This window comes from Microtus oregoni, unplaced genomic scaffold (genome assembly GCF_018167655.1).
Source record: "Microtus oregoni isolate MIOR12 unplaced genomic scaffold, Mior012 000004F_ref0000308, whole genome shotgun sequence".
Classification (NCBI taxonomy): domain Eukaryota; kingdom Metazoa; phylum Chordata; class Mammalia; order Rodentia; family Cricetidae; genus Microtus; species Microtus oregoni.
Genome location: NW_024543063.1, coordinates 60250991 through 60271090, shown reverse-complemented (window position 1 = coordinate 60271090; position 20100 = coordinate 60250991). Strand labels below are relative to the sequence as shown.

The window sequence follows — 20100 nt, the reverse complement described above, 5'->3', positions numbered from 1 at the left end:
AGACAAACGGTGGTTCCATGCTAAACCTTCAAAAATTAACTCCCCACCTACATTTCTACACCACCCTGCTGGGCATTTATGAGTGACATTTTGGCACCAGGCACTACACTCAACCACAGGGTTGAGAGCAAGGTTGATCTGTATTTTACAGATGGCTAAGCAGACCAGAGAAAGCCAGAGCTTTGTTAGAATACAGTGAGGCTCTCTAGTGTCTACGCCTCCCTCCCCCAACAGCTAAGCTTCTCCTGGCATTTCAACCTGGCATTTTGTTGGTCCAAGGCTGGAGTGAAGAGAGGTCTGTGCCTGAGCTGGGGCACCTACCTTCTTTCTCATTCTTCCACAAAGGGATATTGATTAGATCCATCAAGTTGACTTAAATATATTGGTTGACTCTTAAAAATTCATTTTTTGAAAATCAAATTCTAGTTCCCAACCAATAAATTTTGTGTTCGAAAAGCATACCAACTTGTAACTGTGCCTGTTTGTACAAACATCCTAGATGGGGCTCCTGAGTTTAGCGTAGTGGTTCTCAGTGTTTAACACACATTCCAGCTACTTGGATGGCTTGGAAAAATGCAGATTACTGTGCGGAACCCTGAGAGTTTCGTTTCTGATTCAAGGCATCTGTGGCAAAGCCCAAGAATGTACCAGTGTAACATTTTTCCTCTTGCTGATATCAAGGTACCCTGATACACTGATATGGTATGCTGGCCAGGGTACCACACACCAAGGACCATCACAGACCAACATTTCTCCACCCAAGTTTAAATGAGATCAGGAAGTTCTAAACACTCTGTGTTGAATGCTGTGGGAAAGAGGGACACTCTGGCCACCTACAATTCTGACATATGACCCTATGATGCTGTGACCACCAAAATTCATGTGGGATTCTGCAATAACAGATGAGCATTTAAAAAAATAATTTCGATTTTATTTATTTATTTTTTTATTTTATTTATTTATTTATTTATTTATTTATTTATTTTTTTGGTTTTTCGAGACAGGGTTTCTCTGTGGTTTTGGAGCCTGTCCTGGAACTAGCTCTTGTAGACCAGGCTGGTCTCGAACTCACAAAGATTCGCCTGCCTCTGCCTCCCAAGTGCTGGGATTAAAGGCGTGCGCCACCACCGCCCGGCGTTTTTTTTATTTTTATTTTTTTTGGTTTTAATAATTTCGATTTTAAACAAACCCTTTAAAATGTAATTATAGTAGGCACTAAAAGTAAACTGACTCTCTCAGGTAGTGTTAACTGCCATGTCCATGAGAGATCACATTTGTGTAGAACTTGCTAAGTTTTAACATTATAAAAGCACACCTAAAAAGATAATAGCCCAAATTCAAGCTAATTTCCAATTACCACCCATTTTAATAATTTTCAATCACAGAAAGGATGAAATTTTGTTAGTCATTTCAACATGAATGGGATTGGGGGGCTGGAGAGCATTATGTTCAGTCCAATAGGTTGGGCTGGCACAGGTGGTCTCTAGAGAAGCTGATCTCAGAGCCTGAGAACAGTAAAATTTCCCAGAAGCTGGGGGAGACGGTGGGAGGGATGGCAAAGGCTGAGCAGGGTTCCCAGCTCATATCAGATAAGAGAAGGATGTTCTGGTGTACACTGGACAGGATTTCTATTTCCAAGAGCAAATGATTTAGAATATTTTTACCACAGGGAAGGAAAGAGTCTGTGCTGAACATGGCGTGCCGTGTGCACGTATGGCCACAGCACGTGGTGCCTGTAAAGAAGGACAGCTATGATTTACTATTATCCTCTGGGGCTCAGGGTTTGAGCTTTGGGTTTCATGCTTGCTAAACAAGTACTCTAGCACTGACTATATCTACACTCCAACATTTATAATTATTGTGTTAATTAAATACAGCAAAGTGTCCCTCCCTTTGGTAGGCTGAAGAAATCTGCATGTTCTCCATCCATATGAAATGCAAGAAGTGCAGATGGTTTAACTATAGGAGGTTGTTAACCTTGAACCTTTGATAACTTTTATATTAAAATATTATCACCCCTGTAATCTTTATCTTTGCAAAATTTCTCTTCCTATTAGTAACAAAATCTGATGTTCTACATCCTTTTCATTTTCTGAATTAAACTTTAATTGTTCCAAAAGATAGACTGCTCAATCCTCGGAGACTACGGGTCCGGATCTGCACAAGTCTCATAAAAACCTCAGCCGATTTCATTAATCTTTCTTCTTCCTACTGTCAATTCCCCAGAAAGCTTTATGCAGCCCAGACAACATTCCTCAGGCCTACCATTAATCTCCCCACCCAAAAAACTGTTTTCTTTACTCAGCATTCTTGGAGTAAAATTTTCAAGCCCAATAAAGTGCAAATGCTGTATTCTCGCTACTAATGTCTACCAAGTGAACTGAACTTCAGCTTTATTCAGAAACAGTCCTAAGAAGATACTCTCGTCTGCACGTGGAGCTGGCATTAACACCTTTTCATAAAGACTGCATCTGATTAAGAATAATCCTGGGGATTGCCAGTTTATTCCAGTCATCTTATGTACCTAATTTAGGCCTTGGCATTCAAGTTCCTTTTGTGTGGTTCAGATCATCATGTATAGTCAAAACTGAGCTGCAGCAAGAGAACCTCTCTATGGGGAGAGTGTTCACACAATAGAGTGTGTCTAAATTGTGCCCTAGATCTCCCATTGGGTTTTGAAGTCGATTTGGAAATAAAATGACTTTTATTAACTTTCAATGAGATTTCGAAGGTATAAGGCTGTTGTTGTCAACTTTCTCTAAGTAACACGTGAATGGTAACTAGCACAATAGTTAGTTATATTGCTCATTAACCAAAGATTCAAGGAAGTCTCTGCAACAGTGAGACAGATTAGTAATTAAAGAATAAACATTCCTACTGTTCTACCCAACTGAAAAATGCTAATAAAGGTACAATTTCTCCAATTTTGTGATGACCTGGGACTTCAGTCTCTGATATGAGATTATGCCAGCTTTAAGTGCTCAGTGCATTTCCTCACCTCCTCACAAAGAAGCTCACAGTCAGTCAGTCAAAACTCAACAGACAAGAACAGAAACTTACGTATAGATAACAATATTGCTACTCAATTCTTTTCTACCCTAAAGGATGTTCCCTGCCCCCAATCAAATGGATAATTCCTTGGAATCATAATCAGTAAAGGGGAGGAATAGAGCGACCTGGCAGCAAGATTCCAAAGAGACCTCTACAACGCATGAGCACAAAACCTGGGAGGTGTCCGCATGCATCAGAGATTTCACCTGAAGAAGGACTGGGCATGCTTTCTAGGCAAATGAAAACAGCTCTTCTGCTACATGGCCACATTGCCCAGTATACAGGTGATTTCTCAAGAACAATCTGTTGCCATTTCATCTGAACACTGTTTTGGTGACCTCTATATAACATAAAGGCCAAAGTTTATCTCTTTCCTTGGAGTAATTAAAATTTAGTGAACATCTCTCTTACTACTGCTAATATTTTGATATGGTTTATTTTTCTGGTATTATGCAATTGAATATCTTTAGGAAGCTTGAGAAAATACGTTTGGGAATGTTTCTTTGACAGCAAGTGAGTGAAAGGATGCACTCAGGTTGTTGTCCTGCCACACCACTAACTTCTCAGACAATCTCTCAAGCCGTCACTTGTTACAGAGTATGAACTGGATAGGATCTCAGAAATCACTTTGTCTTATAATAAGAAATGAAGGAGCTAGGGAATCAACATATCTGGACCAAGTTCACTCATTAGTGAGAGAACTGCGTACACAGAGAGGATTAGATCAAACCTCTGAGTCCTCATATTACTGCGCAAACAATGAACATATTTCTAAAAAGGTCAGTCTTTTGAGCAGGCACGATCATCTGTAATCCTGTTGCTACAACAGCAAGACTATATGTGTTTCTTAAAATGCAGTTTCTAAGACTGTCAAAAAATATCATAGTAGCCTGGTTTGGTGACTCATGCTCTTAATCCCAGCACTTGGGAAGCAGAGGCAGGTGGAATCTATGAGAGCTCAAGGCCAGTCAATCTGGACAACTAGGGCCACATAGAGAGACACTGTCTCAAATCATCATTATCATTTTGGTTTGAATGAGAATGATCCTCATATGCTCATGTTTCAATGCTTGGTCCCCAGTTGGCTGAAGTGTTTGGGAAGGATTAGGAGTGTGGCCTTGTTGGAGGGGGTGTGCCACTGGGAGGAGCTCTGACTTTTCAAAGGCCATGGCATTCCAGTTGGCTCCCTTTCTGCCTCGTTTGCTGTCTCAGTATGTAATCCCTTAGTCATGCCCATCTGCGGCCACTGTCCCTACCATGACAGCCATGGACTACCCTCTGAAGCTATAATGCCCTAATAAACTCTTCTCTAGGCTGCCTTCATCACGGTGTCGCTTCGCAGCAGCAGAGAAGTCGCTAAGACCTGGGTGAGACAGCCTGCTGCAATACAAGCTGTGAGCTCCCATCTTCACACTTCCACATGGACTCCAGAGAATGCACTGTTTCGACTCTTGGGGAAGGTAGCTTAATCTGATCTTTGTTTTCCCTCTGATTGTACACTGTTGATCATGGAATATTAAAAACTCCCGAGAAATGATTGATCTGAGCATCCTCAAGGTGCTTATTGGGTCTGTGTTAGTCCAATAGACTTACGTGTTAGCTGGTAGATAGAGCAGCCTGCCTGCTGTAATGCTAAGAGCTTATGCATCGCTGTATCAGGCAGTGCAGAAAGATTTACGGAAGGCACTGACCAAAAAGGCAGCCCACAGCCAGGGTACTACACGATCTGAATGCTGTAACCAAGGGAAAGCCCAGCACATTACCCCCCTTTAAAATGTCATGTTTTTAAATTAAAATTTAACAGTGGACTTGGGTGGCATTTCCTATAAATTCCATAATATAGTAGAAGCAGGCAGACACCGCTTTCTCATTGTCCATGTTTTCTCTTGATTTTTAATGACTTTAAAGTAGTTTTCTTAATTGTTATGCTACAGTTCTGGCTTTTATTAACCTAGTCTGAAAAGACTTCGATGCATGTGAACATCAGAGAATTGAACGCTATGCACATTACCTTAGCTTCCTTCACTGAAAAAAAAAAACCATACAAAAGTCTATATTACAAATAAATCATACATACCATTGGTATAGTTATAGTAGACCCACTGGCCATTCCTGGGTTTCGGCAGTGACACAGGTGTCTCTTCAGCCGGAAGACTGTAGAACCGACACTCAACAAACAGCCGCTGGATAGTGTCATCCCTGGTTATCCGAGAATCATTAAGGCTTAGAGCTATGATCTCAATCCGAATTTCCTCTGACGGCTGTTTAAAGAGTAAACCCCAAAACAACAAAAGCAAAATAATCAAGTGAGCAAAAAATCCTTTATTCTATTCCACTATTAGTTTAAAAAATAAAAGGTCACAGCCAATGGGTTTCTTCTCTGGAAGGCGGTATACACATTCCACATGATAGATTATTCATGACAGACAGAGAGAATGAGATTCTAATGCCCCAGGGTTTGAAGTTAACAGTGTCATGGCAATCGTCTCCTGATTTACATTTGAGGCTATAAATACCCCACTGGTAGTCTATGAGGAGTGGAGATTATGAGGTCTTCATCTCCGATGGTTTTCAGAATGACAAGTATCAGCTGGCCTTGTTTCAAACTAGGTAATGAACTACATGTTTATCACTGCTTTATTTAATCTGCAGTACCTGGGAACGCTCAATTATGCAGCGATCAAAGCCTGTTGAACACTTTAGCACTATTATGCTAATATATATAGCTATATCAATCTATAGCAACTGGAGCAGAAACTACAGCTCATTCTTACATTTCTGCCATAATTTATTTCATTCAGTAAGTAACACATTTTCAAACAAAAGAAAAAAGTCTTATATCTAAGTTTACATATTATTTCTTGCAATTTATTTTCCATTTCACATTTATAGAATGAAGAATTAATGCTACATTTGTTTGATATTCTCCTAGAATCCACAGACATTAACATGAGATTTAGAAACATTCCTTGAGGAATGACTTCAGTTGACAACGTGACTTAAATATCTGTTCATACTACAACATTTCCTAAATTAAATTTGTTTCTCACAACTTAAAATTTGTCACTTAAAAAATTCTTCTTTATATCAAAGCCATGATGCAGTCAACCACATAAACTTCAAGTGATAATTAGAAAAACATGGGAATAACACTTGTTTTGTGACCAGGCTGTAGAAGTTCACTGTTAAAGGCATACCAGCATGTAGACCCACCATAGCGATGATGCAGGCATTTTGCAGCATGTAATTAACCACATTAAAAAAGATTCAAGTATCTATTGAAAGAATGCCTCCAAAAAGAACCATTTCCATTGCTGTCAAAACTCCCTCAATATTTGATGAAGTAATTTTACCCCCTTCTTCCAAAAGACATTTCCTTTTATTATGCATTCTAAGACACTTTAACTAAAAACTGAAATCTGAATATTTCAATAAGGTTATTTTATTATTCAGTAGATTCATGGAAATTTTACTAGGATGACAGAGAAAATTCCACACCATTCTGTCTCCACTAATACAGGTACAAGGCTGCAGCTGGCAATATTACTAGGATTAGCATAGTATGATGAAATATTTAAAGGGAAATTTTTTCTAAAACCTAATAAATCAAATGACTGCCAAATGTCATTAAAGTGATGGTCTTTGACTTGAATATGCTTTTCATATTCAAATTTGAAAAGAAAGAGATGAAAGCCTGGAAAGGTTACTCGGTTTCAACTAATAACCTCAAGCCCTCTCTGTTCACGTGCATAAAAGATGAAGTTGGTGCTATTGTCTAACCTCAGTTCAGAAAAGCCCTCTGACTGTGAAGACTATGAGGTAAGGAAAATATCTTAAACGATATTGTTTTTTCCTTAAAATGTACTGCGGCTGTAAGAAGCGCACACATTATTTCATAATGCTGGCAGGAGGAAAGCACAATGCAAAGGAGACAGAATATGGGCGCTCAGAATTCTCTAGCAATAGACCCTTAGGTGTTTACGCTCCTGCACAAAAGCAGGAAAGGAAACAGCTGTAAGGAAGAAGCATACCCTCACTCTAGCTTGTGAAGATCAGAATTTAAAACTGCTCGTGACACGTGTAATGAAGACACAAATGAATTTTAAGATGGCAAGAGACACCAATTTATTTCAGATGTTATTGTATTAATTCTGTATTAACTATATGATTCCCAAGCAGAAACTTGCATGATTTTAAGAACTAATTTGGGTTGTCAGGCTTATAAGGAATTCTCCAAAGGTAACAACAAAAGGAAAATACAATGAATTATCAAAAAAAAAGCACTTAAACATATTTGTCTATTTTTCTTTCTGCTCCATTTTTGTCATTTTGGCAACTTCTCCCACCTCAATATTTTAATTTCTGGTTCAATACTAAGAGTGTAAGGCATGGTGACTTTGCTCACTTGATATTGCTAGATCTCTACAGGGGTGAATGTCAAATTATTTATGCCCAGAAAGCACGCTCTGAAGAAGACATTTTTCAAGCATTATAATCATCAGTAATGGTACTAGGCAATTTATTTAAACACTTGATTTAATCTGATACATTTAAGTCAAAACTTCAACTAGTTCATCTAGGAAGATCTGGAGATGAAGAGACCCAGCATCAGCGTGAGTGGACATCTTCTCTCTCCTCCCCCCAAACCCATTTGTTCTCTGGTGTTTCTACCTCCGCCAACAGCAGTCTTTTGACTGTTGTTGCCTACAGCTAGAAGGTCTGAGTCTTGCTGTTTGCATCTTTCCCCGCTCCAACTATACTCTATAGATCACCATTTCTGTTCTTTTTCCTTCCTATTTTAGTGCTTGGCCGAACTGTTGAAAGCGTTTGATATTTCACACATTGTGTGGCCATTGATCCCTTTTCTCATTTAGGATCTGAAAAATGTCTTTAGATTTTTATTGGGGATAACTTCACATCAGTGGACTTTTAGTTATTAAAAAGTAAAAATTTGAAAGAATGAGGGAGAAACTAGACAGGATTAATATAGGAGGTAACTTGTTGGCAATAGGAAACAGACTGTATCAAAAAGTTCAGCCATCACTACTGGGCACACCCAGGAAGTAGATCTACTCTCATGGCCTCTATTCTCTTGCCTTTAGTCCCAACAACTCTCCTTCTGTAAGAGAACTATCTCTCTAAAGCTAATCTATATGACCTTTTGTTTTGTTTGCATTTTTTCTACTATCCTATACTCTAGCCATTCCCTTAAGCCGTGGTGTGCTGGGTATATTGTTTGTTTTTTTGCATCTGTACTTTATTCTGTCTGAAATAATCTTTTTCATAGGACAAAATCCAGGCACTGTGACCATACCCTTTGTGCTGACCTCTAAGTGACTGCTGGCTGCTTTCTTCACAGCCCTCACTGTTTCTCACTCCCACAGCACTGCATGGAGCCTCCCCCAGCTGCTTCTCTGTAGATCATGAGCTCCAGCAGGGAGGCCCAGGGCTTATCTGTCTGCTGTTTACCATCCTTACCAGCACCAGCACACGGTAGGCTCACAATAAGCATTTAGAGGGAAAGAAGAGGATGCAGAGATGCTACATAGACTCTTTTATATTCCCAGAACTATTGAAGCTGCTGTTTCTAGGGCTTTCTCAGTTGAAGAATGTTGATGTGTGATACATTTTGGGAAATGGGTGATTTTTCACCACTGCATTAATTGGGGAAGATTATCTGAAAGATTAACGCACTGAATCTGGGTGGCAGGGTAGTATGACTTTAACTCTTGCATAAGTTTGAAATTTGTAAAGATACCTTAATTAAGAGAATTAGGAGTAATAATGTGGTTGAGAAGACAGTGGATGAATCTGGGAATGGTCCCAGCACTCAGGAGGTAAGGCAGGAGGATCAACATGAGTTTGAGGCACATAAGCGAGATTCTGTCTCAAAGACATACTTACACACAGGCATGCACACATGCGCGCACACACACACAGAGGGGCCAGGTTTTTTTCAGTAGAAGCCTTCTAAAGTCTGCTTAGGATAACAACAGTACAGTACATGTGGCACCCTTGGTGTGGGCCTTTGGTACTAGTAAGTTGATGCATTCCATCACTGTCATGTCCCCCAGTTGCCCCACCGCTTCCCAAGTTAGGGAGATGTCAACATCAGCATGTAAGAGGGACGTTTATAAGTTGTGACTGCGGTGGACAGAAGTAATGGAAGTGGCTCAGGCAAGGACTGCATGACTCCCTTTAGTTGTCAGTATAGATGGACGCTCCGTACTATGTGACTGAACCATCTGGAAATGTGACGACAGCTTGAGTTACTCAGAGAAACAGGAATCTGAGCTCCCTGATTTTGGCTCCGTTCCACTGCTGCCCTGATGGATGCTACCTGACTTCCAGCCACAGATCTCTGCAGTGCTAGTTAGGCTGTTGTTAGCAAGTGGGAAATATCCATGTTTGATCTCACAGCACCCTGCTCAGTTCTCCATCTGAGTTTACACACTCCACTGACGCAGTGGGGTTAGTTGGCTTTTCTCTCCAGTGCTAGGGACTGAACCTCGGGCCTTGCATGTGGTAGATGGGCACTCTGTCATTTCACTGTTTCTCAGAAAGTACTCTAACCTGGGGCTCTACACACAGCATCGTTGCTTTCTGTGAGGATGACTCATGATGCTTTGTACTTTGTCTCAGCCAGTAAGACTGCATCTAACAATGCTGAGGTTACAGATGTGCTTAATTTTAGTCTCAGTTTCTATAATGAGATGGCATTAAGTTTTCTATGTATTTAATTTTTAAAATTATATTTATTTGTGTGTGTGTGTGTGTGTGTGAGCGTGTGTATGTGCCACAGCATTCAAATGTCACAATGAGTTTGTGGCCAGAGGACAGTGTAAGCGAGACCTTGTGGGTCCTGAGGACTGAATCCAGGCAGTCAGGCTTGGAAGTAACACTTTCATCTACTAAGCCATCTTGCTGACTTCAAATTTAAGTCTTCAATTTTAAAATATGAAAATGTGATAAAAGTATAGAAAATAATTAGATTTTTAAGTACCCACTGTCTTATAAAGATGTCATGTATGTCAACCCTTGTGTTGAAGAAATTAATATCAACAATAATATTAATAAAGGTAAATCTCTCAAATGCCAAATTCTTTCATGTTTCTTCAGAAGTGATCTGTTCTGAAATTGGTTGTATCATCCCAAAGCATACAATCATATTGTCTCTTTTCATATGTGTCCATAACCAGCATACGACACTCTTTTCCGTTCTTAGGTTTCCCTTGATGGTAGCACACACCATTAGTCATTTCTTAACTAGTTCTGTCGTCCACTATTATGTTTGTGAGATTTTCTTATCTTAGTCAAATCATTCTAACTCTTGGTCCCTTATATTACTTATATGGTAATATATGTAAAATATATGGAGTCATTTCTCCCCCTTGTGCTGGTTTTTGTCAGGCTGATACAGACCTACATCAGTCCGGGCTGTGGGGCATTTTCTTGGCTGCTAACTGATACAGGAGGGCTCGGCCCACTGTGGATAGTGCTATCCCTAGACAGATGGGTTTGGGTTGTATAGGACAGGAAGCTAAGTAAGTCAAGGAAGCAAACCAGCAAGCAGCCTGCCTCTCTGGGATTTGCTTCACACTCCTGGAGCCTTGGTTTCCCTTAACGATGGACTAATCTGTAAGCAAAATAAACCCCTTTGCTTCCAATGTACTTTTGGTCATGATATTTTATCACAGCACCAGGAGCTCAAAGTAATATACTGCATATGCAAACCCCCCACAATATCTGCCTGTCAGAGACATACGTGGAGCTCGGTTCTTTGTAAAAAACAATAGAAAGAAAACAGAACTAGAAGGTGATCTACATCTGTGCCACTGAGGAGTTACAGTTTTAACTGGGGTGGTAAGTCCAAATCAAACTCACTACTGATGGCAGCAGAGGCGTGTGTAAGGAGGCTGGAATGCATACTGACTGAAAGAGTCTACTTCCTTCCTTCAGACTGGGCATAGGAAAAGCCATTCCAAAGATTCAAAGAAGCCTCCTTGACTTTATACCAGCCCCCAAGGCTTCTGTGTAGCAGGAATAATAACCTCTTTTGAGGGGAATGGTGGTACATGCTTTAATCCCGCACTTGGGAGGCTGAGAGGAAGACTGTGAGCTCCAGCCAGTCTGGGCCACCTAATGAGATGCTGCCTCAATAAACCAAATGCTAAGGATGTGCTCAGTGCACAGCACATGGCTCTGGATTTAACTCCCAGGATCCCTCCCTCCTCCCCCTCCAGTTATCTTCATACAGGCCTTGAAAAGTTTCACTTTTTTGAAGATGATAAATATTTGGGAAAAATAAGAAGACATAGAAAAAAAAGTGTGTGTCTCCATACCTCAGTGCCAAGGTGACGCTGTTAAACAAACAAAGCCAAGCTGGTCTCATTAGTGGATGACCTCTCTTTGCTAACACATTCTGTTAGCATGCACCACGATGAATAAATCCCAACACTGAAAGGTTCAGTGCAGGGTTAAAGTGGCACTAGAGGTAACTGAGAGCGCTAATTTTTAAAGTGTTTTTATGTCCCTCTACCCCATGAAAATAACTGTGTCTGCAATGGTCAGCAAATTTGAGGCTTATTACCACACACTGTAAGATTTTTTTGTGTCACACAAGGATGGACATGCAAGGCTTATTTTAACATCCCTGTGGTTGACTCTGGTGGGAGTGAAGGAAGGAGAGAGGTTTAAACAGCCCTCAGTCACAGGTGACTCTGACGTGCTGCTACATGCTGCTGGTTTGAGGCTTATCCTTAAGAAACCCTGCTCTAGTCCCCACACTCACCCTCTACCCACTGACCCTTCTTCACTACTTAGAGGGGACTTCCAGAACAACCACAGTAAACGGCTCTTTAGTCACGTGACATTTTAGAGCAAGATTATTAATGAATTATTTCCTTTGCAGATGCAATCTATGTCATCATTAAAGATAGTCTAATACAGTGGTTCTCAACCTTTCTAATACAGGTCCTTTGATACAGGTCCTCATGCTGTGGTGACCCACAGCCATAACACTATTTTTGTTGTTACTTCACAATTATAATTTTGCTACTCTTATGAACCATAATGTCAATATCTGATATTTGACCCCTGTGAAAAGGTCGTTCAACTTCCAAAGGGGTCACGACTCATAGGTTGAGAATCACGGGTCTAATATAAACTATAAACAACCTAACAGCTTTTGACTAATCCTTTCAAAGTAAAGTTTCTTGGACAGTAAATCTAGTAGAGATTCCTGAACAAGGGCTAACTGATTTGTGTACTGAGTAGCTCCCAGAACCAGAGCACATTCTGAGGATGCCAGCCAGCCATAGGATCAGTCCGCAGTTACCAAAACCAGAAAATAGCTTAACTGGCTATTACTTCTTCAAGTAGCCAATTGGTTACAGTTTGACTGACTGTTACAGTTTGATTAATTGGCTTTGTGGCCTTTCAGGACTTTGTCCATACTGGCTCAGTCTTCCCAGCCCCGTGCGGATGCTCACTCTCATCTACGGTCTCCTACAGAAATTTACTTAGCACATTCCATCCAATGAATAGGGAGCTGACAATTTTTTCCTGTAATGATCAGACAACAAGTACTTTTGGCACTGCATATTACATGGTCTCTGTGAAATCACTCAATTTCCCCCTGTAATAAACTGGTGAACAGTGCAGCTATCTGCCAGCAAATTATGACTTTTCACACATGTGTGAAAATGTTGATTTTAACCAAAAGTTTGTATTAGCTAAAACTGTCCAAAACTCAAGGGGGTACCAAAAAGCTTATTTAAATAAATGTGGAACAGCTGCATTACAGATTATTATGTACATACTAAAATAGAGTATATGTCTATGAAAAGATGCTCATAACACATTGGAGATTAAGTTAAAAACATGAAATAGTTTTAAAAGCAACTGTTATCAGCAAAACAATGCAACCATTCTGGTTTTTATATAAAACATACTTAAAAACCTGCCTGCTAGCTTAAGTTTATACATCCAAAATACTGAGAGGGGTTTATTACCCAGTGGTAGGATATCATACAAGATTTTTAAGTGATTTGATAATTTTTTAATGTAAAATTGACTATTTTATATGTATATCTTTTTATTTTATTTTACATACCAACCACAGTTTCCCTCCCTCCTCAACCTCCTTCTATTCCCCCATTCACTCCTCCTCTGTCTCCATTCAGAAGGGGTAAGGTCTCCCCCGGGAATCAGCAAAGCATGGCACATCAAGTTGAGACAGGACCAAGCTCCTCCTCCCTGCATCAAGGCTGAAAAAGGCAACCTACCATACAGGTGCTGGGAATTGAACCCAAGTCCTCTGTAAGAGCAGTCAGTGCTCTTAACCCCTGAACCTTCTCTCCAGTCCCAAGATTTAGTAATTTTTTTAATTGGTGAATTCTAAAACTAGTGCATTGCTTTTTTTCATCTTGACTGTGAAAGTTGTAAACTGTATTTTCTGGTATCATCTCTGCAGCAGCTGGGCATGCTAGCTTATTGTTAGTGATGGTGTTACTGGTAGACTGAATGTTAGCCCAAATAACCAAGGTTGCTTTAATACAACAGTCGTTAGTGGAAACAGAGCGAGTGGTGTCAAGGTATCCTGCACAAAAGCCCACTCTCTCTGGCTGCAGTTTGCCAGTCTTACCTGTACACACATTTAACACACCTGCATTAGCCCAGGCTCTTTAGAGGAACAGAACTTACAGAAAGAATCTATTTATCCATCTATAGAAAGGGGATTTATTAGGATGGCTTACAGGCTATTGTTCAGATAGTACAGCAATGACTCTGTACCAATGGAAGGTCCAAGAATCTAGTAGTTGGTAAGTCCACAGGCTGGATGTCTCATCTGGTCTTCTGGATACACTGGAATCCTGAAGAAGTGGGCACTAATGCACTGAAGGAATGGACTTGCCAGAGTGAGAGCAAGCAGAGAACAAACTTCCTTCTTCCATAGCCTTTGTATAGGCTGCCACCAAAAGGTGTTGCCCAGATTAAAGATGTATCTTCCCACCTCAAAAGGTCTTTATTAAAAGTGGATCTTCCCACTTCAGATCCCTCACAGGTGAACCCAGCTACTTGGGTTTTAATTAATTCCAGATGTAGCCAAGCTGACAACTAAGAATAGTCACACAACACCCATGAGCTGACAGTCATATATTTTGTTGTGGAAAGTGGACACCTCCTTTAAGTGATAAACTTGACAAGGATGCGAAAGGATTAATTTCTCAGTACCTTGGCAAGTACAAGGTCTCAGTTTTGACGTCTATTTGGAGGCTCTAAAACAAGGCTTTTAATCGATGTATTATACATCAAATTGATACTGTTAACTTATGATTATTCAAATTAATAAAATATTCATAGAGAAATGTCCAAAGTTTTACATTTCCCAGACTTCTGCTCCCCACCCCCATTAATTATCATGCCTAGAAGCTTTTTAGCAAAAGCAACAGTCGTCAGGCTGACGGGATCTGACAGGCCAGCAAGGCCCAATTACACTTGCGCTCTGTGCCACTTTGATGTCCGGGAAACGAAGAGAGATAGGGGCCAATTGGGTAGCACATTATGTTAATGACTTGATTTAATCCCGCCACGAAACTTTATGTAGCCTGTTAAGAAAGATGCTAACACTAATTATACCACTTTGGAAAGGAAAGGAGGGGACAAGCATTTCATGCTGACAAAGTGAAGCTCATAGATGTCGTAAATGAAATGAAACAAAGTGAAGTAATCTGTGATTAATTATAGATCACAGACAGGAAGGAACGAGAGGAAACCAAGGAGTATGTCCAAGTCCTGAGAAATCTGCTAGATTCCTTTTAAGGATCAACATTCTAAGAAATAACTAGAAGCTGTCAGGATCTGTTAACAGAAAAAAAGAAACTGAGTGATCCTAAATGCTTACACGGCAATACCAGAGAATTCCAGTCACAATGCCACTGGCATCGTGAGATGTACCTCGGCACTATTTCTAGTCCTAACTGCAACATTATAAAAGGAAGCAATTCTAAAAGTCTGTGAAGAAGGGATAAGACATGGTGGGTTATCTAATAACTTTTAAACTACTTTACCTCTAACTATTCTTTACACTGAATCTACCTTTTAAAATATACCCTAAGAACACAGACTACTTAAGAATAGGAGCCGAAATGGCTCAGTGGTTTTCTTGTTGATCTTGCAGAGGACCCAGGTTCAATTCTCAGAAACCACGTGGCAGCTTACAACTGTCTGTAACTCCGGTTCGAGGGGACTCTGTGTGATACAGACACACATTCAGGCAAAGCACTAATGCACATAAAGTGAAAATAAGTCTGAAAGGACAGGAGCGCATTGCTTTGACTGCTTTATTCCCAGTCCCTAGAGTAAGCATCGCTTGTCTGCTTAATGACGAGTCGTTCTTCCTCCATTCTTCAAAACTGTCAGGAGAAAACAGGGTGTAGTAGTGGTTATCCATAGAACTACTTACTCAGGAAGCTGAGGCAGGAGGATTGCTTTGAGCCTAGGAGTTTGACATTGTCCTTGGCAATATAACAGAACTCTAGTCTTTAAAAAAGCCATATCAATCCAAGCCAAGCCAACCCAACCCCTAATAAAACCAAACCTAACAACTAAACCAAAACCAAACTAAACCAAACCTTATGCAACCCCAAACCAAACCAAGCCAAACCAAGTCAAACCAAACCAAACCACCACTAAACCCAAGCTAACCTGGCCAGCCTTAATGCTCTGAATTCCCCATTTCAGTTGACTGTCCCGGGGCTCCTCAAGTGCTCCACAAGCACCTTGTTCCAACCAAAAACTCTCTTGAACCTCAACAATTTTTGCTCCATGTTTTAAATTCTCATGCTTTTCTCACTGGCCTCTAAGTCTTTCCCTGTTTTTCCCAGCTCCTAATTATCTGTAACACTGTCCAAGCACTACTAACTGTAGGAAGTCATCCTTTATCTTAGAGCATCCTTGCCACGCCCTCACATTCCATTCTCCTGTACTGCTCACCTTTTATCAGTCCTTGCTCCACAGCTCTCACGTGGGCTCTAGGCTACCCTTCTCAGATCTTAACTTCATAATAGAAGCGAGCCAGGCATGTGCACTCATGGAATCCCAGCACTCAGAAGACTGAGGGAGCTGCTCTACAAAGCAACACATACACATACACGCACACACGCACGCACGCGCGCACACACACCCTTGGAGAGAGAGAACCTTAAATGCACTTAAAGATAACCTAAACATATGTTCTCACATGTTTAATCATTTCTAAATAGCTCATAGTTCATGAATGCTATCTGAACAGATGTATTTTCTATGGAATCATGGTGAGGAAGACACAATTTACAAATAGTTTTGAGTGAGGCTGGTGGGATCTTAGCTATGGAAGCTGGTGGGTGGTGAGCCCTTTAAGTACAGGGACTGTTTCTTTTATAGCTGTCTAATTCCTGTAGGTGCTATGGAAAGGAGAATCACAGACATGCTCAGCACATAAAACACTTAGTAACATGTTTGCTGCAGTCTACATCTGCCATGTCCCCAGGGACCCATGTGTTATATGCTGGTCACTGGCTTGGCACTATTGGGAAGTGGGGTTTCAAAGGAGGAAGTTAAGCTTTGAAGTGTGCTTTAGAAGGAGATCCTGCAACAGCAGCAGCTTCACGTCTTATCCCCAGGCATGAGGTGGGCAGGCCTCCTCCCCCCTGTGTTCCCGCTATGGTGTGCCTTCTGACAACAGGCTATAGACCAAGCTTCTGAAGTGTTAGCCCAGACAAACTCTTCATAAGCTTGTTATTGCAGGGTTTCTACATGCAGTGACAGTTTGACTCATGTGCCCTCCTGTCTACAAAGGCTATGGTGCACTAATACGCTATGGATATTTTTAAGCTTAAATTTGAGCCAAGTGCTGCAGTTCATGGCTGCAGTCCTTGCACTTGGGAGACTGTGGCAAGATTACTGTGAGTTCAGGGCCACCCTGGTTGCATAGTGAGTTCCAAATCAGTGTGGATTATGGCGTAAGACCTTGTCTCAACAACAACAACAACAACAAATAACAGGACTACTACTACTGGTGATACGATACTTCAAACAAAGTTAATACCATCAACAATCCAGGAAGATGATGCCTTCCCCTTGACATGATGTGCTGAAAGAACACAGCATCATTTTTGTAATATTCCCACAAGGCAGAACCAGAATGTGATCTCAATACCAGAGACACACCAGAGAAACCCAAACTACAGGACATCCTATAACACAGATGGTCTGTGGTCTACACAGTCAATGTCAGAGAAGACTCAAACAAATGCTGAGGAACCACTACAGATCAATAAAAGCTAAATGGACATGGAACACAGGCACAATTTAGATACCCATAAATGATACTGTTGGGCAAGTGGCAGGATTTCAACGAGAACTGAGATTAGTGAGATGCTGTGGTCTTTTTCTGGCAGCCTAACATACAGGTCCTAGAACCCCTAGACCCGCTGTAGTTACCAGTGAGATGACTTGGTGCTGGTCTCCTGAAAGAGCAGATTGGATTCGAGCTGTGACTTTTAGTTAGACTTCATAACCTCCAGCGAAAAGAGGGGGCTGCGGGTCAACCTAATTATCAGTGGCCAGTGATTTAATCTGTCCTATCTATAGGACAGAGATTCCATATAATTCCCCCAAGCTGTGAGAATGCAGATCTCTGAGAGCCGAAGGGATGTGGGGGTTTCAAATATGGTGTATTCCGAAAGGGCATGGAAGTACCACAGGCCTCCTTTTGTACTTTGTCCTAAGTGTGTTCATCTACACAAGACACTTAAAGGCAAATAAATGCTGGCCTGCGTTCTGTGAGTCACTCTAGTGAGCTGATTGAACCCCAGTTTATTATCAGAAGCACAGGTAAAACCCTTGATAGAGTTTGGTGTCTGAAGTGGGATTCAGTCCTAGGACACTATTCCTGTAACTTGTAGCTTCTGATTTTGTTTATAGATACGCCACAACTGAAGTAGATTAGAGGTCCCTTATCTGATGTTCTTGAAGAAATGTTTGGTTTATGGGGAGAACACCCACAAATATCTGATTACAGAAGTGTTATGTTTTGTGTTAAGAGAGTTCAGTAGGGGAAATAGAGTTTATCTTAGGTTCTCAGAATTATATACCAATGCTGTCTTGTTGCTGTGGAGTTCTTAGAGGTGAAGGGCCATCCTTGCAGTTCTGAAATGGTTCCCAGGAGTTCCACACATAAGGATGTATTTATATTATAAACGAACACTTAGGTATGATCACACACATATGTTTGAGACTGGAGGGTAAAAGAAATGCAGCGAAATGCTAATTTGTGGATTCAGATAAAGGATATATAGTTGTCTATGGTTTTTGTAATCATTAAAGTCTTAAAAGGGTTCCATTTCTCATATTAAATGATTTGCTAAAGTAGCATACAGAAAAACTGGCATAATCAATAGGAAGTGTGCGCATCACTGTCTCGGTCCATTTGTACAGGGTCTGGTGTCTGCTCTGTCTCTGATGGGGCCTTGATGCTGTGTCCTCCAGAGAGGAGGAAGATTATGTTCTCTTGTGGCAGGAGAGCCGGAGTGCTCCCTTTATTCTGCCCCCTCTTTTTTTATTTGAGTGCTAATCCTATTCATGATCTTGGAGTCCTTATGACCCAGCGAACCTCCTCCAGGCCCCAGTTCTTAACACTGCTGCCTTGGGGGTGAACCTTCAATATTTCTCCGTGAATTGTATTTTGGACAGCAAATTAAGACTGCTTGGTCCATTAATTTGGAGAGCTCTTTGTTGTGGGTCTTGAACATTGCAGCATGTTTACTTTAGCCCTGACCTCTGCCCATGAGACGCCAAGAAGCAGTTCCTCTTAATGTGACAGTAATCAATGCTTTCAAACAGTGCCCAATGTGCAGCTGTGATGGTCTAGGATAGTAAAATTTGGACAACCATTTTCTCTGCATTCCAAGTTAATTAAAGATGATGAGTAATGTTTTGAAAATAAGACTAACTGCTACGCTGTCCCTGTTGTTTACTCTAGGCCAACATCCAAAGTATCTATTGCTCCACTCCATTGTAAACAAGGCCTTCTTACAGAAAGGTTGCACGTTGGTGCATTCTTGTAGTTCTTCCTGAACTAGATGTGCTTATGATTTTCTTTTTGTCCATGAGCTGTCACAGCTACAACAAGACTCTCTTTACTATGTGATGCAGGATGATATTGATGACAGGCCTAGTCCAGAGGTTAGATGTGACTAATTCGTCCTTTGGGGAATGGACATTTTTGTGTGACTGTCTTTGGGCAATAAGTAAATCAAACAGATGAAGTCAGCCAAATGACTGTAAGGAAAGGAGGCAGCCACACCATTTCAGAGCATACATATCCTTTAGGATTTCTATTTAAAATCACCTCAAACTGACCCTTCCTATCAACGTCATTAATTAGGAAAATGGCTATTGGGCAGTGTCTTCCTTTCAAGGTCTCAGGTTCTCATCTGGAGAATGGGAAAGGAGGTCAGAAATCAGCTAAGGAATTCAAGTGTTGACTGACTCAGCTACTCAAACTATTTACAACCTAACTGATGAGTTATTAATACTAGTTGGCTTTCCATACGCACGTCTCTCCAATCAGTATAGAGCTCCCTAAAAGCAGAAGTGGAAAACTGTGTTTGCTATCACTGTAGGCAATGAATTCCTGGTTACCACATGAAGAATGAATATTGTTTATAAACTGACAAGATAAATATATTCTTGTATTATTGTCTTCACAGACCCAGAAATTATTCAATATCTCATTTCTTATAATCTTATGTTCAAAGACTAAATCACTTATGTGCTCAAAAAGATGGCTGAAGTAGACACTGTCTTATGGAATAAACTACTGATATAAGACAGAAAAACCAAACATGCAGACATGATAAATGGAAAGTTCTTAGTGAAATGGTGTGATGGCTAATTTTATTTGCCAACATGATTAAGCCAAGTGGTACCCAGACATTTGGTCAATTCAATAATGTTTGAGAAATAATTTATGACTTGACAACTGAGTATCTGTGCTTCTGGATA

The 20100-nt window shown here is 40.7% G+C and overlaps 1 protein-coding gene across 2 annotated transcripts in view; it reads right to left on the bottom strand.

Moving 5' to 3' along the window:
* Rpgrip1l (RPGRIP1 like) overlaps positions 1–20100 on the bottom strand; it is a 110811-nt gene that overhangs the window by 11653 nt on the left and 79058 nt on the right. For both annotated transcript variants that reach the window (XM_041649606.1, XM_041649607.1), the window contains one exon: positions 5129–5312. In XM_041649606.1, the coding sequence (XP_041505540.1) occupies positions 5129–5312 (184 nt within the window). The remainder of the gene's footprint in view (positions 1–5128; positions 5313–20100) is intronic.